We start from the raw sequence: 17,174 nt of genomic DNA on the forward strand, positions 1-17,174 counted from the left end.
GAGAATGGTCCTCTATACCAAGTTTCTGGGCAAGTCACTTAAGTATGTTTGCCTCAGTTTCCTCATCTGTAAAATGAGCTGGAGAGGGAAATGGTAAATCACTCCAGAATCTTTGCTAAGAAAACCCCAAAAGGACTCGCAGAGAGTCGGACACGACTGAAAAACGACTACACACACACACAAAGTGAGTGAATGAATGAGTGAATGAATGAATGAATGGATGGATGGATGGATGGATGGATGCTGGCTCGAAGCTGGCGCATGCGTAATTTGGAAGTAGGACGAAAGTTGTGAGTTTGAAGATCCCACCACCCCTTAGGCTGGATAAGCATCGGTTCGCGCCGCGCCTGCGCAGAGATATCCACCCTGCCCACTGGACTACGATCTGGTCGCATGGCGCCTGCGTGGAGGTAGCGGCAGTAGCAACAGCACCAGTTCATTGACAGTATTACGCCGCGCCCTCCGCCTACGGGTCCTCCACGATCCCGTCAGCCCCGCGCCTGCCGGCCCCTGAGGATCCGGCTTTCCCTGCTCTCCTCCTCTTTCCCGTCCTGCTTTGCAGTACAGCGGCTAGATGGCAGCGGAGAAGCAGGTCCCGGGCGGCGGCGGCGGCGGCGGCGGCAGCGGCGGCGGTGGTGGTGGCGGCGGCGGCGGCGGCAGCGGCGGACGGGAGGAGAACAAGGAGAATGAGCTTCCTCCCGCAGGGTCGAAGGGGAACCGGCGGTTCGGAGACAGCCTGGGCCTGGAGAGTATCCTGGGCAGCGTGGGCTCAGCCGGGCCCGGGCCGCAGTGACGACGTGTCTCTCCGGCGGGCCGGGGAGGGGGGGGGCACGACGGGGGGACGGGGGAGGAGGTGCCGAGGGGGAACCTGGGCTCTCCCCCCAATCCCGGGCCTTCCTTTCTGCCGCCACCTTGTCCCTCTCACTCTCGGTCCGCGATCGTGGTGTTAGGAGGTTAGGAGAAGATAGATGGAGCCGGGGCGGGGGGTGCCCTAAAAGTCCCGTTTCTCCCCCAGGCTCTGGAGGGGAGTTGTGCCCGCCCGAAAACTTTCGTCTCTTTCTGCTCCTCTTCCCACAGAGGAGACCACCACGATGGCTCCGAGTCTCTGGCTTCTGAATGTCACCTTTTCAAGCCCCTTTGTCATTGAATAGCGAGGCAGGGCTTTTGCCTACCTAGTCTCTGGCTCAGTGACTTGAGACTTTGTTGGTTTGGTTCCCCCTTCCCCGAAATTGAGGCAGATGTCAATACTTTCTAGGGTGTGGTCGTGGCAACTCGTAGACAATTAACCAAAGTTTTTAAAGCCGCCTTAAGGGATGTTGTGTGTATTGGGGGTCGGGGGGGGGGGCTCTCATGTGCTTGGTGGAAAAAAATCATTTTCCGGTTTTCTTTGAAGTGTTAGGATTAAATTGCTGTATGATATTAGTTTGTAGCCTTTTATAAACTGTTTGAAAAGTAACAATTTCCCTATCACATTCAGTGTAATAACTGAAAGTTGACATATGGTGTGAAGTCTGTGTGTAGTCTCTCTCGTTGCCATATAGTGCTGATGGAAACTAAGGCCTTTTTTCCTTTTTTAAATAGTATAGTTGTACGTTTAAATTAAATGAAAAGCATGTGTAGATGGTATTAGAAGCTTCAGATTAATTGGATGTGGAGTGAATTGAAACTTCTGGTGAGATAAGCGTCTTTCTCGGGTTGTATTTTTGTTTGTTTCTCATTTATAATATTAGAGTGTTTGTCTATAATCATTACTTGGATTTGTGGGGATTGAGGGAATTTCTTGAAAAATGAGACTAGGAAAAAGTTGTCAAGAAGGTCAATGTATATATAAACTCAAATGTTTGGACTTTTAAATTTGATTTTAAAAGATTATTGAGAGACCTTTTTAAAGAGGGAAAATTTGGATGTTGTAATATTTGTAATGTTATTACTTGAATTAGTTGGGTCTGGTCCAGCTTCAAATCTGAGGAAAGTCAGCTTCCCAGTTGAGTAAGAAATGCAAATGGAAGATGAGAGGACAAATCATTATAACATAAGGAAGAAATTGGACATCTGGATATACCTTCAGATTAATGGCAGCAGACAAAACAGATATTTTAACATACTGGCACCTACGTTTTAGATACCAGGCATCAGCCTAATAGATCAGTTAATCAATATTAAGTGCTTACTGTGTGTCAGGCACTGGGCTAAGTGCTGGGGATATAAAAATTGACAAAAGAGTTCCTGCTCTCAAGGAGCTTACAGTCTAACAGGGGAGACATCACACAAACAAACTTGTAACAAAGGGAGCTATATACAGGACAAATAGGAAATAAATAACAGATAGAAGACACTGGAATTTAGAGGGGTTGGGGAAGGTTTCGGGTAGAAGATGGGATTTTAGTTGGAACTTAAAAGAAGCCAGGGAGGTCAGTAGTAGGAGCAGAAGGTAGATAACATTTCAGGCATGTGGGACATCCAGAGAAAATGGCCAGAGCTGAAAGATGAATGTCTTGTTCATGGAACAGCCAGGAGGCCCATGACACTGCAGTGTCTGTGAGTAAGAAGAGAAAGATAGGAGGGGACTAGGTTATGAAGGGCTTTAAATGCCAAACAGCATTTTTATTTGTTTCTGGAGGCAATAGGAAGCCACTGGAGTGACATGGTCAGACTTAATCTTTAGGAAAATCACTAGTGGCTGAATGGGGAGAGAGACTAGAGGCAGACTATTGCAGTAAACGAGATGTGAGGTGATGGGGGCCTGCACTAGAGTGGTGGCAGGACCAGAGAAGAGAAGGGGGGCATATTTTAGAGATGTTGCAAAGGTGAAATTGACAGACTTTGGCAACAGCTTGAAGATAGGGGTGAGAGTGAGGAATCTAGGATAACTCCTAGGTTGCAAACCTGAGGAACTGGGAAGATGCTGTTGTTTTCTATAGTAATAGATGTAGGGAGGGAGCGAAGATTTAGGGGGAAAGAGAATGAATTCTGTTTTGGACATATTGAGTTTAAGATGTCTCCTGAACATCCAGTTCAAGTCTGAAAAGCAGTTGGAAGTGGAAGAATGGAGGTCAGCAGAGATGTTGGGACAGGAAAGGTAGATTTGAGAATCATCAGCATAGAGATAGTAATTAAATCCATAGGAGATGATGAGATCACCAAGTGAAGTTATATATAAAGAGAGGAGGGCCCAGGACAGTACCCTGAGGGACACCTTTGTAATATTAGAGGGCATGATCTGAAGGATGATCCAGCAAAGGAGACAGAGGAGTGGTCAGATAGGTAAGATAACCAGGAGAGAGTGATCAACAGTGTCAAAGGCTGTAGAGAGGTCAAGGAGAAAGGATTTAGAAAAGGCCATTGGATTTGGCAACTAAGAGATCTTTAGTAACTTTGGAGAAATGAGTTTTGATGGAATAATGAGATTGGGAACTGAGTTAAGAGAGTGTCAGGAGGAAAAGTGGCGGTACCTATTGTAGATGCCTTTTCAAGGAGTTTAGCTGTACAGGGTAGAAGAGATACAGGATGGTAACAGATGGAAGGATCAAGTGAGGGTTTGTTGTTGTTTCAGGATGGAGAAACAGGCATGTTTGTAGGCAGTGGGAAATGAACCAGTAGAGAGGGTGAGACTGAAAATAAGTGAAAGAACAGTGCTGGAGGGAGATGGGATAGAATTGGGTCACTGGCTTGGCCTTTGTAATCCCTCTTCATGTGAAGAGGGTGAAGGAGGAGATAGTGGTAGAAGGCACCTGAGGGATAGATGAGGAAGAGGGAGTTCATGAAGAATGGCCTCAATTTTTTCTGTAAAATGTGATGCAAGATTCTCAGCTGAGAGAGTGGGGGGAGGAGGAGCCATGGGAGGTTTGAGAAGGGAAGAAGAGATTTGGTAAAAGATCCTCCATAGAGAATGGACTAGTGAGTTGATAAAAGAGATTGGATTGCCTAGAAGCAGTGAGGGGCCAATTGAGGTTGTGTAACTTAAACTTATGGACTCAGAACGATTGCATTATTTTCTCCACTTCCTTCAGCATTATGTGTGTAGGAGCAAAGGTGAGGAATGGTGAGAGGGATCCAAGGCTGAGGCTTGACCGGGCATAATTGACAATATGATAAGGAGGCTAGGGATTTAAGGGAGGAGGATAGTGTAGGGTCAAATTGGTTCCCCAAGAGGGAGAATTGCCTGAGAAACAATTGATCATTTCCCTGAAAACATATGCATCTGGCCAGCTGATTTTTTTTCCATATCTTTAGACCTGCTCTTTGAGAACAAGGGTGAATATGCCTGTAGTATTAGAATAGCTGGCCTTTTGTGTTGTCACAATATTTTAAATAAATCCTACCAGCTCTAGTCAATAGTTTAGACATTTTGGGCTGGGGGGGGGGGCAGGCAGCGCTTTTAGGAAATCCCAGCCAACTGATTCCATGGAGTTCTCTGGTAAACAAAAGGAATACAAATGAGTAAATTAGTTTCTGATTTGGGAAGTAACTGCAGAGAGTGAGATATAATAGTGAATATTTAGCTGGGTTCAAATCCCAGCTTTGTTTCTTACTACCTGTACAACCTTGGGCAAGTCACTTAACATTTCACTCAGTTCTCTCATTTGTAAAATGAAATTGTTCCCCTCCAGGTCTAAATCTTTGATCTTATAACCCTAATGCATACAGCACTGTGTTTAAGTGGAAAGTTGGGTACATTTGGGTTTTGTTCAGGGTCCTCTTAAAAGTGATCTCCAGTTCTTTGGTATTTACTGTCAGAAAATTGCATGTTTAAGCTATTTTTCAAAGTGATTCTTTGGATAAAATAAGGAGCTCTTTGGGGGGGGGGGGACAGTGAGGGTTAAGTGACTTGCCCAGGGTCACACAGCTAGTAAGTGTCTAGTGTCTGAGGTTGGATTTGAACTTAGGGCCGGTGCTCTATCCACTGGGCCACCTAGCTGCCCCCAAGGAGCTCATTTTTAAAGTTACAAAGTAGCATTTCAGTGGTTGGTTCAGGAGTGCTAAAGAAGTTAAGTTTACTCTTTGAGTATTAAATTTAAAGAGAATGGATGGAATGAGCAAAGTTAATTCATAGTAGGGATACTTAGAAATAAAAATCTGCTGGCCCACTTATGTTCATTATTCTTATAGAATTCTTATAGAATACTTAGGTTGAGAAGTACCTCAAAGATCATCTAGGCCAAATCCTACAGATCAGTGAATCTTCCAGTCTCCCTGGGTTCAAATTCTGGCTCTGATGATAATTACCCATGTGACTTTAGTCAGGTCATTGAAGCTCATCTATAACATAAAGGAATGAAAATAGGTGGCTTTTAATGTCCCTTCCATTTTCAAATCTATGATCTTATGATCTTTGACAAGTGACTTGCCTCTGCTTGACTGCTTCCAAACACCAAATATACAGTCCTGGGACTTCCAGTGATAGCAAATTCAGTATCTCATGAGGCACCTCCATTCTATTTTTGAACAGCTCTAATTAAATTCAGCAAGCAGCTATCAGACATGTACTATTTGCAAAGTACTACACCAGGGTTATAAAACTAAATATGACTTAGACCCTACCCACAAGGAGCCTAAAATCTCATGGAGGCAGGAAAAGGAATGAGGGGACCTGTACACCACTAACTGTGGCACAGAGGGAATTGAGCATATACAGAGAATCCAAGCAAAATGAAATGACACATTCTGGTGGGATGGGGAAATGTTGGGGAGTACTGCTTAGTAAGGCCTTATAGAGAATATGGTACCTGAATTGTGCCTTAAAGGAAGGGACTTAAGAGGTAGATGAGGAGGTAGGGTTTAAAAGGCCTTAATGGGTATGAAAGTGGTAACTTGACAGAAAGTATAGAAAAAGAGAGGGCATGTAAGGAATGGGGGACTCATTCAGCAAGCTTTTCTTTTTGTTTTTGTTTTGTTTTGTGGGGCAATGAGGGTTAAGTGACTTGCCCAGGGTCACACAGCTAGTGTCAAGTGTCTGAGGTCAAATTTGAACTCAGGTCCTCCTGAATCCAGGGCCGGTGCTTTATCCACTGCGCCACCTAGCTGCCCCCTCAGCAAGCTTTTCTTGAGCACCTACTCTGTGGCGGGCACTGTGCCCAACACTGGGGGACACAGACAAAAACAACAGTCCTTTGCTTTCAAGGAACTTATATTCTCTTGGGACCCAAACCTGTACACACAGGCGAGTATATGTCCATCCATTTCTGGGGAGTAGGGAAGTAGAGCACTAGCAAGTGAGGGGACCAGGAGACGCTTCCTGTGGGAAGTGGCCTTTGAAGAAGAGGCAGCACTAAGAAGGGAATGCATTACAGGGGATAGCCCACATAAAGGCCTGGAGATGAGATGGAGTATCCTGTGGAGGGGGCAGCAAAAAGAGCAGTTTGGCTGGAATGTGGAATCTGTCATAGAAAATCAGCATAGAGAGGCTGTTTGGAGCCAGATTGTAAAAGGCTTCAGAAGCCAACTGGAGGAATTTGTATATTATCCTTTTTTTTTTTTTTTTGGCGGGGCAATGAGGGTTAAGTGACTCAGGTCCACCTAGATGCCCCCTGTATATTATCCTAATGGCAATAGGGAGTCATTGGAGTTTGTTGGGAGTGGGAAGGAAGGAGGGTAACTTGGTCAGGACAGTGGTTTAGGAAAATCATTTTGTTAGCTATGTGGAGGATCAGAGAGGGGACATAGGTAGAGAGTCTAAGGATTATAGTCTAGGTGAAAGGTGATGAGGGCCTGAAGTAAGGCGGCACTGACTATAAAAAGAGAACGAGAAGAATTATATCGTGGATGTAGGATTTTGAAGACATGGCAAATGGATATGAAGGCTAAGGCAAAGGAAAGAATTGAGAGTCTTGGGTTATAAACCTGGGTGACTGGAAGGATGGTAGTGCATTTAACCAAAGTAGGGTAATTAGGAAGCAAGGTAGGTTTGGGGGGAAAGGTGAATTCTGTTTTCAACCTATTGAGTTTGAGATGCCTTTGGAGCAACCTGTTGGAAGTGTCCCCTTGCTAGTTGATGTGGGGCTAGAGTCCAGGAGAGAGGCTGTTATTCAAAACCCTGTTTCTCTTTCTTTCACTGCTTAATCCCTTATTCCTATTTCCCTCACACACACACACACACACACACACACACACACACACACACCCTCTAAAACTACCCATCCCTTCCACCATGGTCTCTGGAATGCCTTAGGTAATAAATTTTTATTTTAAATCTTTTCCTTTCCCAATTCCTTCCATCTTCTGGCTCTTATTGAGACTTGCCTCCCTCCCAATGACATGGTCTCTCCAGCTTCCCTTTCTAGCACTGGCTGCCCTTTGACTTATTCCCCTACTTACTGGTTAAGATGGAAGAGTTGGGATACTCCTTGCTCCCTGTTGCCACCTCCAGGTTCTTCCTCCATCACCATCATTCTTTAATCCTCCTTCATTGAGATTTATTCATACCATAACTACTACTCAATCACAATTCTGGAGGCTGTTGTCTCCAAGACATTTCCCGTCTTTCCTCAGTGAGTTCAATGCCTACCTCACAGTCTTTATTCTCAACTCCTGCCCTGTTACTTGGGTATAGCCATAGTCTTGATCTTGTCATCTCCCTCAAATGCACCACTTTCATTCTCTTAAACTCTGAAATTCCCATATCTGATTAATAAATTGTCATTCCACCTCTCTTTGTGCCTTGTAACCCTATGTTCTTCACCCACACTATGGCCCCCAATTCCTTGACACCTCAGTTCTACCATCACCTCTGTACTAGCTACGCTCTTCTTCCTTTCCCCATCTTGATCTCTTGGTGAGCCACTTAAAGTCTACACTGTCTGGTTCTTTCGAGTGCCTTGCCCTTTTGTATTGTCGATCTTGCCCTGCTAAACCTCAGCCTTATATCACTCTGGATTACTCCCACCATTAGCAACCTTTGCTCCAATAGTGCTGCTGAGTGAAGCTAGAGAAAACCATGAAACTATGCTGATTTATCTTTACAGATTTGTCTTATATAACCTCTTTACTTTTCATATGTCCTTAATTAACTCACTATTCCCCTCACCTCAGCGGCTCTTCCAAACTTTTTTATGCCTCTTCAAACATCCTGTGGCTCCCCCTCCTATCCTCTCATCTAAGAACCTTGCTTCATATTTTAGTGAAAAAATTTGAAGTCATTCAACAAGAGTTCCCGCTTACCTCCTCCTCATCCAGATGCCTTCTGCCACTGTCTTGTTGGAGTAAAAGAAGTAAGAAATGACATAATGAGAGTCATATTCTTTGACTGCAAATCCAGTCCATATCACCTCCATTATTGAGCTGAAGTCCTTGTTCCTTAAGAACTGCATAGAGGTGGGGACAGCTAGGTGATGCAATGGATAAAGCACCAGCCCTGGATTCAGGAGGACCTGAGTTCAAATCTGGCCTCAGACACTTGACACTTACTAGCTGTGTGACCCTGGGCAAGTCACTTAACCCTCATTGCCCTGCAAAAAAAACAAAACAACAAAGAACTGCATAGAATGTCTAGTCCCTCTTTTGCATGACAGCCCTTCAGGTATTTGAAGAAAGCTATCCCTTTGAGTTCTTCTTTCAAGTTAAATATCTCCAGTTCTCTCAACTGTAGTTCCTAGGGCATGATTTAAAAAAATTTTTTTGGTGAGGGAATTGGGGTTGTGACTTGCCCAGGGTCACACAGCTAGTAAGTGTCAAGTGTCTGAGGTCAAATTTGAACTCAGGTCCTCCTAAATCCAGGGCTAGTGCTCTGTCTACTGTGCCACCTAGCTGCCCCTATGGCATGATTTTGAGACCTGAGCTTCATTATCAATTTTTTAGCATCTGGATTTCATTAGTTTGGGAACACCACTTTTGAAACTCCTTTCATCTGTGTAGAGCAGTAACTCATGTGTCTGAAGCAGAGCAAAATAAAGTGACTCGTCCATGGTTACATGGCTATTGTGTGTCAGAGATAGGACTTCCCCAGTATTGTGCCATGCTGCTTCTTAACTTTGTTAATACCTCTCTTAAAATGTACTAGTACCTAGGACTTTCAAGGGTAGTCTAACACACAGAGTATCAGTGATATTATTTTCTCCCTTGTTCTGGATATTAGATTTCTGGTTATAAAGCCTAAAGTCTATTAAGCTTTTTTAGTAGCTCCTTGTTAAAACCTCCAGTTCTTTTTCATATAAAAAATTGACATTTAGGCACACCTCTCCCATCTTATACGTATTGGGTTAAATGGGGGGACGGGGCAATGAGGGTTAAGTGACTTACCCAGGGTCATATAGCTCGTAAGTGTCAAGTATCTGGGCCTGATTTGAACTCAGGTGATCCTGAATCCACGGCCGGTGCTTTATCCACTGTGCCACCTAGCTGCCCCCAGGTTAATTTTTTGAACCTAAATGTGGAACATTACACTTTTCTCTTTCTTTGCTTTCTTGGTTCTTTTTTGTGTCTTAAAAAATTACATATCAAAAAGATTTTTATAAATGGACTTAAAATAATGGGGACAGCTTGTTTGGAATGTATCATTGTAAACTTTTCCTTAATCTTAGCTCCAGTCCTTCAGATTATCAAGGAATCCCAACAGCAACATGGTTTACGGCATGGAGATTTTCAGAGATACAGGTTGGTATGTTGAAGTCCTGTGGATGTAATTATGTTGATAGAAAAAGTGTATCACTTTAATATGCCTACGTTTGCTTTTCAAAATGTATATTGGCACCCCTAAAACAGTTAATTTTGAAAACTGGCCCATATACCAAAATCTAGTAAAAAGAGACTTACCCATTCAAGCTGATAGAATTTCAGATCATTTATTAGGATATTTCCTAAAATTAAAACAGTTGCAGTAATAATACATTTATATAGTTTTTCATGGGTAGTGAGGTAATGTATTTTTATTACCTTTTTCTAGATGACAAAAGAGAGGCTCCAAGACTAACTTGTCACACAGTTTGTATACAATAATCCAGATTCAATTGCAGGTCTCTAGTGCCTAAACTCAATACTCTGTCCATCACACTGCACTGTCTCCAGTTGCTGAGTTAACAGGATTATAACCTCAAGTTATTTTTAGTAAAATGTAGGGCTTGGGGTAGTTTAAATATTGTACATGAGGATGAATGTTAGGGGTGTCATTAAAGCTTATTTGTAGCAAAACTTGGATGGCATCCTTTCTTGAAAAATAAATAGAATGTAAAGAATAAAATTCTATATAACAAGTTCATATTGTGTAAGACAGTATATGATACTTTAGAATCTATCAGTCAATTTGATTAGCAAGTACAAGGTGTCCCAAAAAGTCTTAGTGCAGTTTTAAGCTTAATCAAGCGTTTTGGGACACCTTGTATAAATGCTCAGAGCATATATTAAAAAAATTATGTAGATGTCAGGTAATGGGCTTTCAGTTTTTGGTAAGAAAAGAGGAATGAACAAAAATTTCTAATTGCACTCATCCATTCCATTTATGCTAATAATACACAGAATATTGAGGACTAAAGGGGTATTTATAGTTGAATACTGATTTCTTTACGTAATACATTCTTCACAAAGTCAAAACACATTTGTGGACTCGTGAACAGACATGGATGCATGTTTTAGTCTGGATTTGCATTTTATAGTGGTGGTACGTTGGATGTGTTTGTACATTTGTCAGTTTCATTATTTTGGAAACAAATTATATTAAAATTTGTTTTATTGCATTATATCAGCTAGATATCTCTCATTAACTGGCAAAGATTATGTATTTAAAGATTCTATATTCTAATTTTTTTTTTAATTTTAAGTTTTTGGTTTTTTTAGCGAGGCAATTGGGGTTAAGTGACTTGCCCAGGGTCACACAGCTAGTAAGTGTTAAGTGTCTGAGTCCAGATTTGAACTCAGGTACTCCTGACTCCAGGGCTGGTGCTCTGTCCACTGAGACACCTAGCTGCCCCAAGATTCTGTATTCTAAAGGCAGTGTGGCAAAGTAGATAGAGTGCTGATGTTGAAGTCAGGAAGACCTGGGTTTAAATCATGCCTCAAACTTTAGCCATGTGACTCTGAGCAAGTCAGTCAACTTCTTTGAGCCTCAGTTTCCTTATCTGCAAAATGGGTATTAATAACACCTACATCACAGGGTTATTGTGAGGATAAAATGAGATAATGTATGTGAAGTGCCTTGCAAACTGTAAAGCAGGATATAAATGCAAGCAATTATGTTAAAAAGACAAATTATAAGTAAACATTTTCTCTGAGTGCTTAAAATTCTGTTTGGTATTTATATGTTTCCTTATTTTGTTATTTGTCTATGCTTTGTTTATTCAATTACCTATAAGATCTTTGAGAGCAGGGACTGATGTGTATTTCTTTGTATGTTATACAACATGTAGCTAAGTGCCTCATGTAATTTAATAAATGTTGAATTCATTTTGGTTGATGTATATTAAGTATAGTAATCATATCAAATAAAATGATTTAGCCCCATTCCCTGACCATGTGAGAACACTGTTGCTATAAAAATACAAATAGAAACTGTGCTGTTGTTTTGTTCGACTGATTGATTCTTTGTTATTACTTGTAGGGGCTATTGTTCCCGTAGGCAAAGACGTCTTCGAAAAACACTCAACTTTAAGATGGGGAATAGACACAAATTCACAGGAAAAAAAGTAACTGAAGAGCTTCTATCTGACAACAGGTACTAAGTGTTTTGGGATTCACTGCTGCTTTCTGAGTCTTTATTTAAAATTGATATGGTGGATGGTTAATTATTTGTCAGGCTTTGGGAACCCATTCCTTTATTAGTTAAGATTCTAATAAGAGGTCTAAGCATAACTACTTACTCGAGGACAAAATAAGTGCAAAGTTTTCTGATTTATTTAGAGAAAGTTATGTATGTTAGTACTTCTTGAACTTCCATAAGTTGGCAGTACTAAGCTAGACACAAAATCAAAGTCCTTGCCTTGGACAGCCTACAGTCTAGGTGAAGAGGTAGCATTAAACCACATGAAATAGACAACAAAACATTAAGGTTGAATATTGCTGACTATAGAAATTCAGAGAAGGAGGTGAAATGTGGGTTGAAGTAGCCAAAAAAGGTTTTATAGAAGAAGTAGTACTTAAACTTGATGTTGACCTGATGACTGGAAATGAGGATAAGGGAGAGGATATTCTCAAACAGGGTAACAACATGAACAAAGGTGTGGAAACAGGTTTAAGTGTAGTAGATAGGAATGGACTATGAGGAAACACCTTCAGAGGGAGTATTGAGGAATAGTAGAAAATGTTGAATAAGTAGGATGATAAACTGGAAGACTTTGAAAGTTAGGAACAGGAAAATTTACTTGATACACTAGGAAATAGGGCACCATTATAAGCTCTTTTATTTTAAAGATTTTGCAGGCTTTACTTTTAAAATGTTTATTGAGGCCTTTTTTTGGACATAAATTATTTCTGTGTATACAGCTCCCACTCCTAGGAATCAAACACTCCCTTATAACAAAGAAAAACATTTAAACAAAAACACTGCCATATAATGACTGTCTGACATTCAGCCCCTCTATTCTCTGGGGCCCTCACTGGTTTTCATTTACACAAGAATTCAGCTTCCTTTTAGTCTTCTTTGTTGTTATACATAATGTTCTTCTGGTTCTGCTTATTTCACACAAACCTTCCCATATTTCTTTGAATTTCTTGAATTTGTTATTTCTTACTGCACAATAATCTCATATAACCCTTAGAGGTGTTTTTTTTTTTTTTAGTGAGGCAATTGGGGTTAAGTGACTTGCCCAGTGTCACACAGCTAGTAAATTATGTGTCTGAGGCCGGATTTGAACTCCAGTACTCCTGACTCCAGGGCTGGTGCTCTATCCACTGCACCATCTAGCTGCCCCTAGAGATGTTTTAAGGAAGATTAATTCGGCAGAGGATGATTTGGAAAGAGGAGTAAGCAAGTCAGAAAAGCTGTCCAGGAGGCATCCTCTGAATTTGATGTATGATGTGATAAGAGCCTGGATTTGGGCAGTGGTAGAGAGGAAGGTAGAGGAAGAAACAGATACAAATACTAAAGAATTGCTAGCACTTGGTGACTGTAGACACAAAGGTGAAGTTCCTTTTTAGAACTCTGGGGCAGTAAATGCTTTTTAGTTCCTCTTACCAATATGTCACTGAATGTAGTTAGAAGAAGTCTTCACAGCCATGCTGACATTACAAATTCATGTTATTCAACCTCAGCTGGGTCTTCAGTGCAGCAGGACAGTGCTTTTTATTCTTTTCTAATTGATTCATCAAAGATACTAACATCCTTCCGGTCTCCCAGATTTGTAAACTTGGCATTATCTTGGACTCCTCAGTCTTCCTCATGTCAAATCATCTGCCAGATTTTGGCTATTTCTACCTTTGTAACATCTCTTGTATTTCACTCCTGTCTAACTCACACAACTATTATCTTAGTTTAGGTCCTCATCACCTCTTGATTAGATTATTGCAGTAGCCTCCTAATTGTTTCCCTGCCTCAGCTCTTTCCCCCCATTCCAGTTTATCCTATTGCTGCCAAAATAACTTTAAGTCTACATCTGACCATATGATTCTCCTAATCTTCCTCCCAGGCAACCCCAGTGACTTCCTGTTGTCTCTAAGATGCAATATAAATTCATTTTAGCTTTTAGAGCCCTTCACAACCTTGCCCAAACCTGTCTTAATTTCCCCTCCAGTATTCTGTGATCCAACAAAACTGGCCTCCTCCCCATTTCTCACACATGACATTCCATGTCCCATCTCTACATCTTTGCTTGGCTGTCCAGCGTGCCTGGAGATCACCCCCTCCTACTTTTGCCTCATAGAGTCCCTCTCATCCTTGAAGGCAAAGCTCAAGCACCAACTTCTGCACAAAACCTTTCCCGATCTTCCCTGCTGCTGTTGCCTTCCTTCCCAATTTATCCTCTGTTTAATGATTTTGTGTATGTTTATATTTATTCATTATAAATACTGTGGGGGGGTGGGGCAGCTAGGTGGTACAGTGGATAAAGCACCAGCCCTGGATTCAGAAGGACCTGAGTTAAAATCTGGTCTCAGACACTTGACACTTACTAGCTTTGTGACCCTGGGCAAGTCACTTAACCCTCATTGCTGGGCAAACAAAACAAATAAATACTATGTGTACACGTTATATGTGTGTGTGCATGTATATGTGTGTGTATATTTTTTGTTTGTTTTATACTGTATACATGGGAATAGGATTATTTCATTCTTGATATTATATCCCCAACACTTAAAACAGTGCCTGGTATGAGATGGAACTTAATAAATACTTGTTGATTGATTGATTTTTGAGCATATTGTTTCCCCTATCTTTGTTATCCATTCTCATTGCCATAGATGTAACCTATTTCAGCTAGGTTGTGAAATGGATAGAGTACCCTGTCTGGAGTCAGAAACACCTGGGTTCAAATCTGGCCTCAAACACTTAGTAGTTGTGTGACCCTAGGCAAGTTTACTTCAGTTTCCTCATCTGTAAAATGAGCTAGAGATGGAAATGGCAAAGCACTCTAGTATCTTTGCCAAGAAAACCCCAAATAGGGTTACAGAGAGTCTTAACAATTGAAAAGTGACTCAACAATAACAAACCTGTGTCCCTTTTCTGATCAGACCCTAGAATGTGGACATGCTTCCTCTACCCTCAGAAAATTCCCCTTTATTCTTGAACTTATCAGTCAATGTCTTTTACCTCCTTATTTCAATTAAAACCTGGTTTTCCCCAAGGCCAAATGCTTTAGAACCTACTCCATTGGAGATATCTTCATCTACCCCCCCCCCCCAGACTCAGGAGGAGGAGATTAACCTGCTTCCTGCTTCCTGCTCCTCACTGTCACTTCCACACTATTCCTCTATTATACTTCAATAACCTTTCTTCTCTGCAAGAAATCCATCTCTCCCACCCTGTTGTCATCAACTGCTAATCTCTAGATTACTCTCCCAGCTTTTTTTTTTTTTTTTAGTGAGGCAGTTGGGGTTAAGTGACTTGCCCAGGGTCACACAGCTAGTTAAGTGTTAATTTTCTGAGGTCGGATTTGAACTCAGGTACTCCTGACTCCAGGGCCGGTGCTCTATCCACTGCGCCACCTAGCTGCCCCTCTCTTTATAACTCTTTAAGGACTTTGGTCTAGAAGTTATTCCCTCTTATCCATCTTGTGGCCTTTACATGTTTAACAAATAGCTATTCTTTAGACCTTTCACCCATTCCTTCTTGTCCTGCATCCTTGGCCAATTTCCACTCCATACTTCATCATGTAGTCAGCCTATTTTTTTTTTTTATGGAAATCATTTAACCTCATTAGCCCACCATTTCCTGTATACAATGAAAGGTTCTAGATTCTTTGATCTTGCTATGCTACTCCAGCTCAAACACCTCCATTGATTCCCCGTTGTCTACTGAATAAAGGTTACCCTTGCCAAGTATTCCAGTCCCTCACAATCTCCCATCAACTTTATTTGCATAATACCACTTTCCACCTTGAACTCTATAATCTTGGTAGTGTGGACTCCTCTGAAACTCCAGACATTTCTGCACATTCCTACCTCCATATCTTTGCCCTCAATGTTTCCTCTGATTAGAATGTTGTTCCTTTTTCTTCTACTTTGCCTATTGAATTCCTATCTAACCTTCAAGCCCAACTCAAACACAACCTCTTCTGTGAACCTTTTCCCCCTTTCTCATATCAACTTTTTGTTTTGTTCTGTTTTTTGTGGGGTCCCTTTCTCACATCAAATAGCGATTGTTTATACATCTCTAATGGATTTGTGTTTTATTTTGTATTATACCTGTTTCTCTGCTAGACTGTAAGCTACATAAATCAAGTCAGCAAGTATTTATTAAGTGCCTCATATGTGCTAAGTGCTAGGGATACCAAAAAAAAAAAAAAAAAAGGAAAAAACCAGCCCCTGTTTTCTAGGACTTCACTATCCAGTGGGGGAGTTAGCATGCTAGAAACTATGTACACACAAGATATAGGCAGGATAAATTGGATTTAGCCTTAGAAGGAGGGCACTGTCTTATCTTAAGTTTTGTTTATTCTTCCTTTGGCTAGCAGAGTGCTCTGTACACACATTAGGGACTTAATAAATAATTACTTGCTAAGTTGTGTGAAGGAGGGCTAGGTTATTTAAACAAGCTTTTTTTTTTTTTTTTTGGCGGGGCAATGGAGGTTAAGTGACTTGCCCAGGGTCACACAGCTAGTAAGTGTCAAGTGTCTGAGGCCTGATTTGAACTCAGGTACTCCTGAATCCAGGGCTGGTGCTCATCCACTGCGCCACCTAGCCGCCCCCAGGGCTAGGTTATTTAGAGGTGATAATTTTTTTGTTTGTTTTGTTTTGTTTTTTACATTCTTTTTTTTTAATTTTAGACTTTTATTTTCCAAATTACATGTAAAAGCAAATTTTGACATTGATTTTTAAAAAAACATCTTTGTGTTCCAACTTCTCCTTCTCCCTTCCCTCCCACCCCCACCCCAAGGACTCAAACAATTCAACATAAATTATACATAAGTAGTCATGGCAAACAATTCTACCTTATCTAGGTTGTGAGTGGAAACAGATAAAAAATAAAACTTCAGATTAAGGAATTGTTTAAATATATATATATATGTTTCATTCTATTTTCAGAAACCATCAGGTCTTTCTCTGTAGATGTACTACAATTTTCCTAGGTTCTTCAGAGTTATATTGGATCATTGCCTTGCTAAAAATAACCATGTGCTTCCCAGCAGATCATCTTACACTAATGCTGTTATTTTGTATACAGTACATTTCTCTTTGCTTCAGTTCATGTGGGTCTTTCCAGGTTTTTCTGATAGCATCCTGTTCATCACAATTTCTAAATAGTACCTTGAACTTGACAGAGAATTTTCTTGACAATAGCCCAGCAGAGTAGGTATCATACATTTTAGTCAATCAACGTAACTATTTCCCTCCATCCCATTCCCTTCCAATGATATTTATTCCATTGTCTACCTTATTTTGCCCTAATCCTCCTCATAAGTGTTTTGCTACTGACTGCCCCCCTCCCCCGCTCTACCCTCCCTTCATTCACCCTTCCCTCCTTATCCTCTTCCCTTCCTACTTTCCTGAAGAGTTAAATAGATTACTCTTCCCTATTGGATGTGTGTTATTCCCTCCTTGAGCCCGCTCTGATGAGGTTATAGTCTTTGAGCTAATTCTATTTTCTAAATTTTTCTTCC

The 17,174-nt window shown here is 41.2% G+C and overlaps 1 protein-coding gene across 3 annotated transcripts in view; it reads left to right on the forward strand.

The window, feature by feature from the left end:
* Window positions 1-574: 574 nt before the first annotated feature.
* Window positions 575-17,174, forward strand: part of SRP68 (signal recognition particle 68) — a 60,278-nt gene continuing 43,678 nt past the window's right edge. For 2 of the 3 annotated variants that reach the window (XM_044001651.1, XM_044001652.1), the window contains exons 1-3: window positions 575-749; window positions 9,522-9,588; window positions 11,525-11,638. In XM_044001651.1, coding sequence (XP_043857586.1) covers window positions 575-749; window positions 9,522-9,588; window positions 11,525-11,638 — 356 coding nt within the window. Of the gene's footprint in view, window positions 750-7,115; window positions 8,208-9,515; window positions 9,589-11,524; window positions 11,639-17,174 lie in introns of those variants that run through there. The other variant, XM_044001653.1, reaches the window with a different exon arrangement.

This window comes from Dromiciops gliroides, chromosome 4 (genome assembly GCF_019393635.1).
Source record: "Dromiciops gliroides isolate mDroGli1 chromosome 4, mDroGli1.pri, whole genome shotgun sequence".
Taxonomy (NCBI): Eukaryota; Metazoa; Chordata; class Mammalia; order Microbiotheria; family Microbiotheriidae; genus Dromiciops; species Dromiciops gliroides.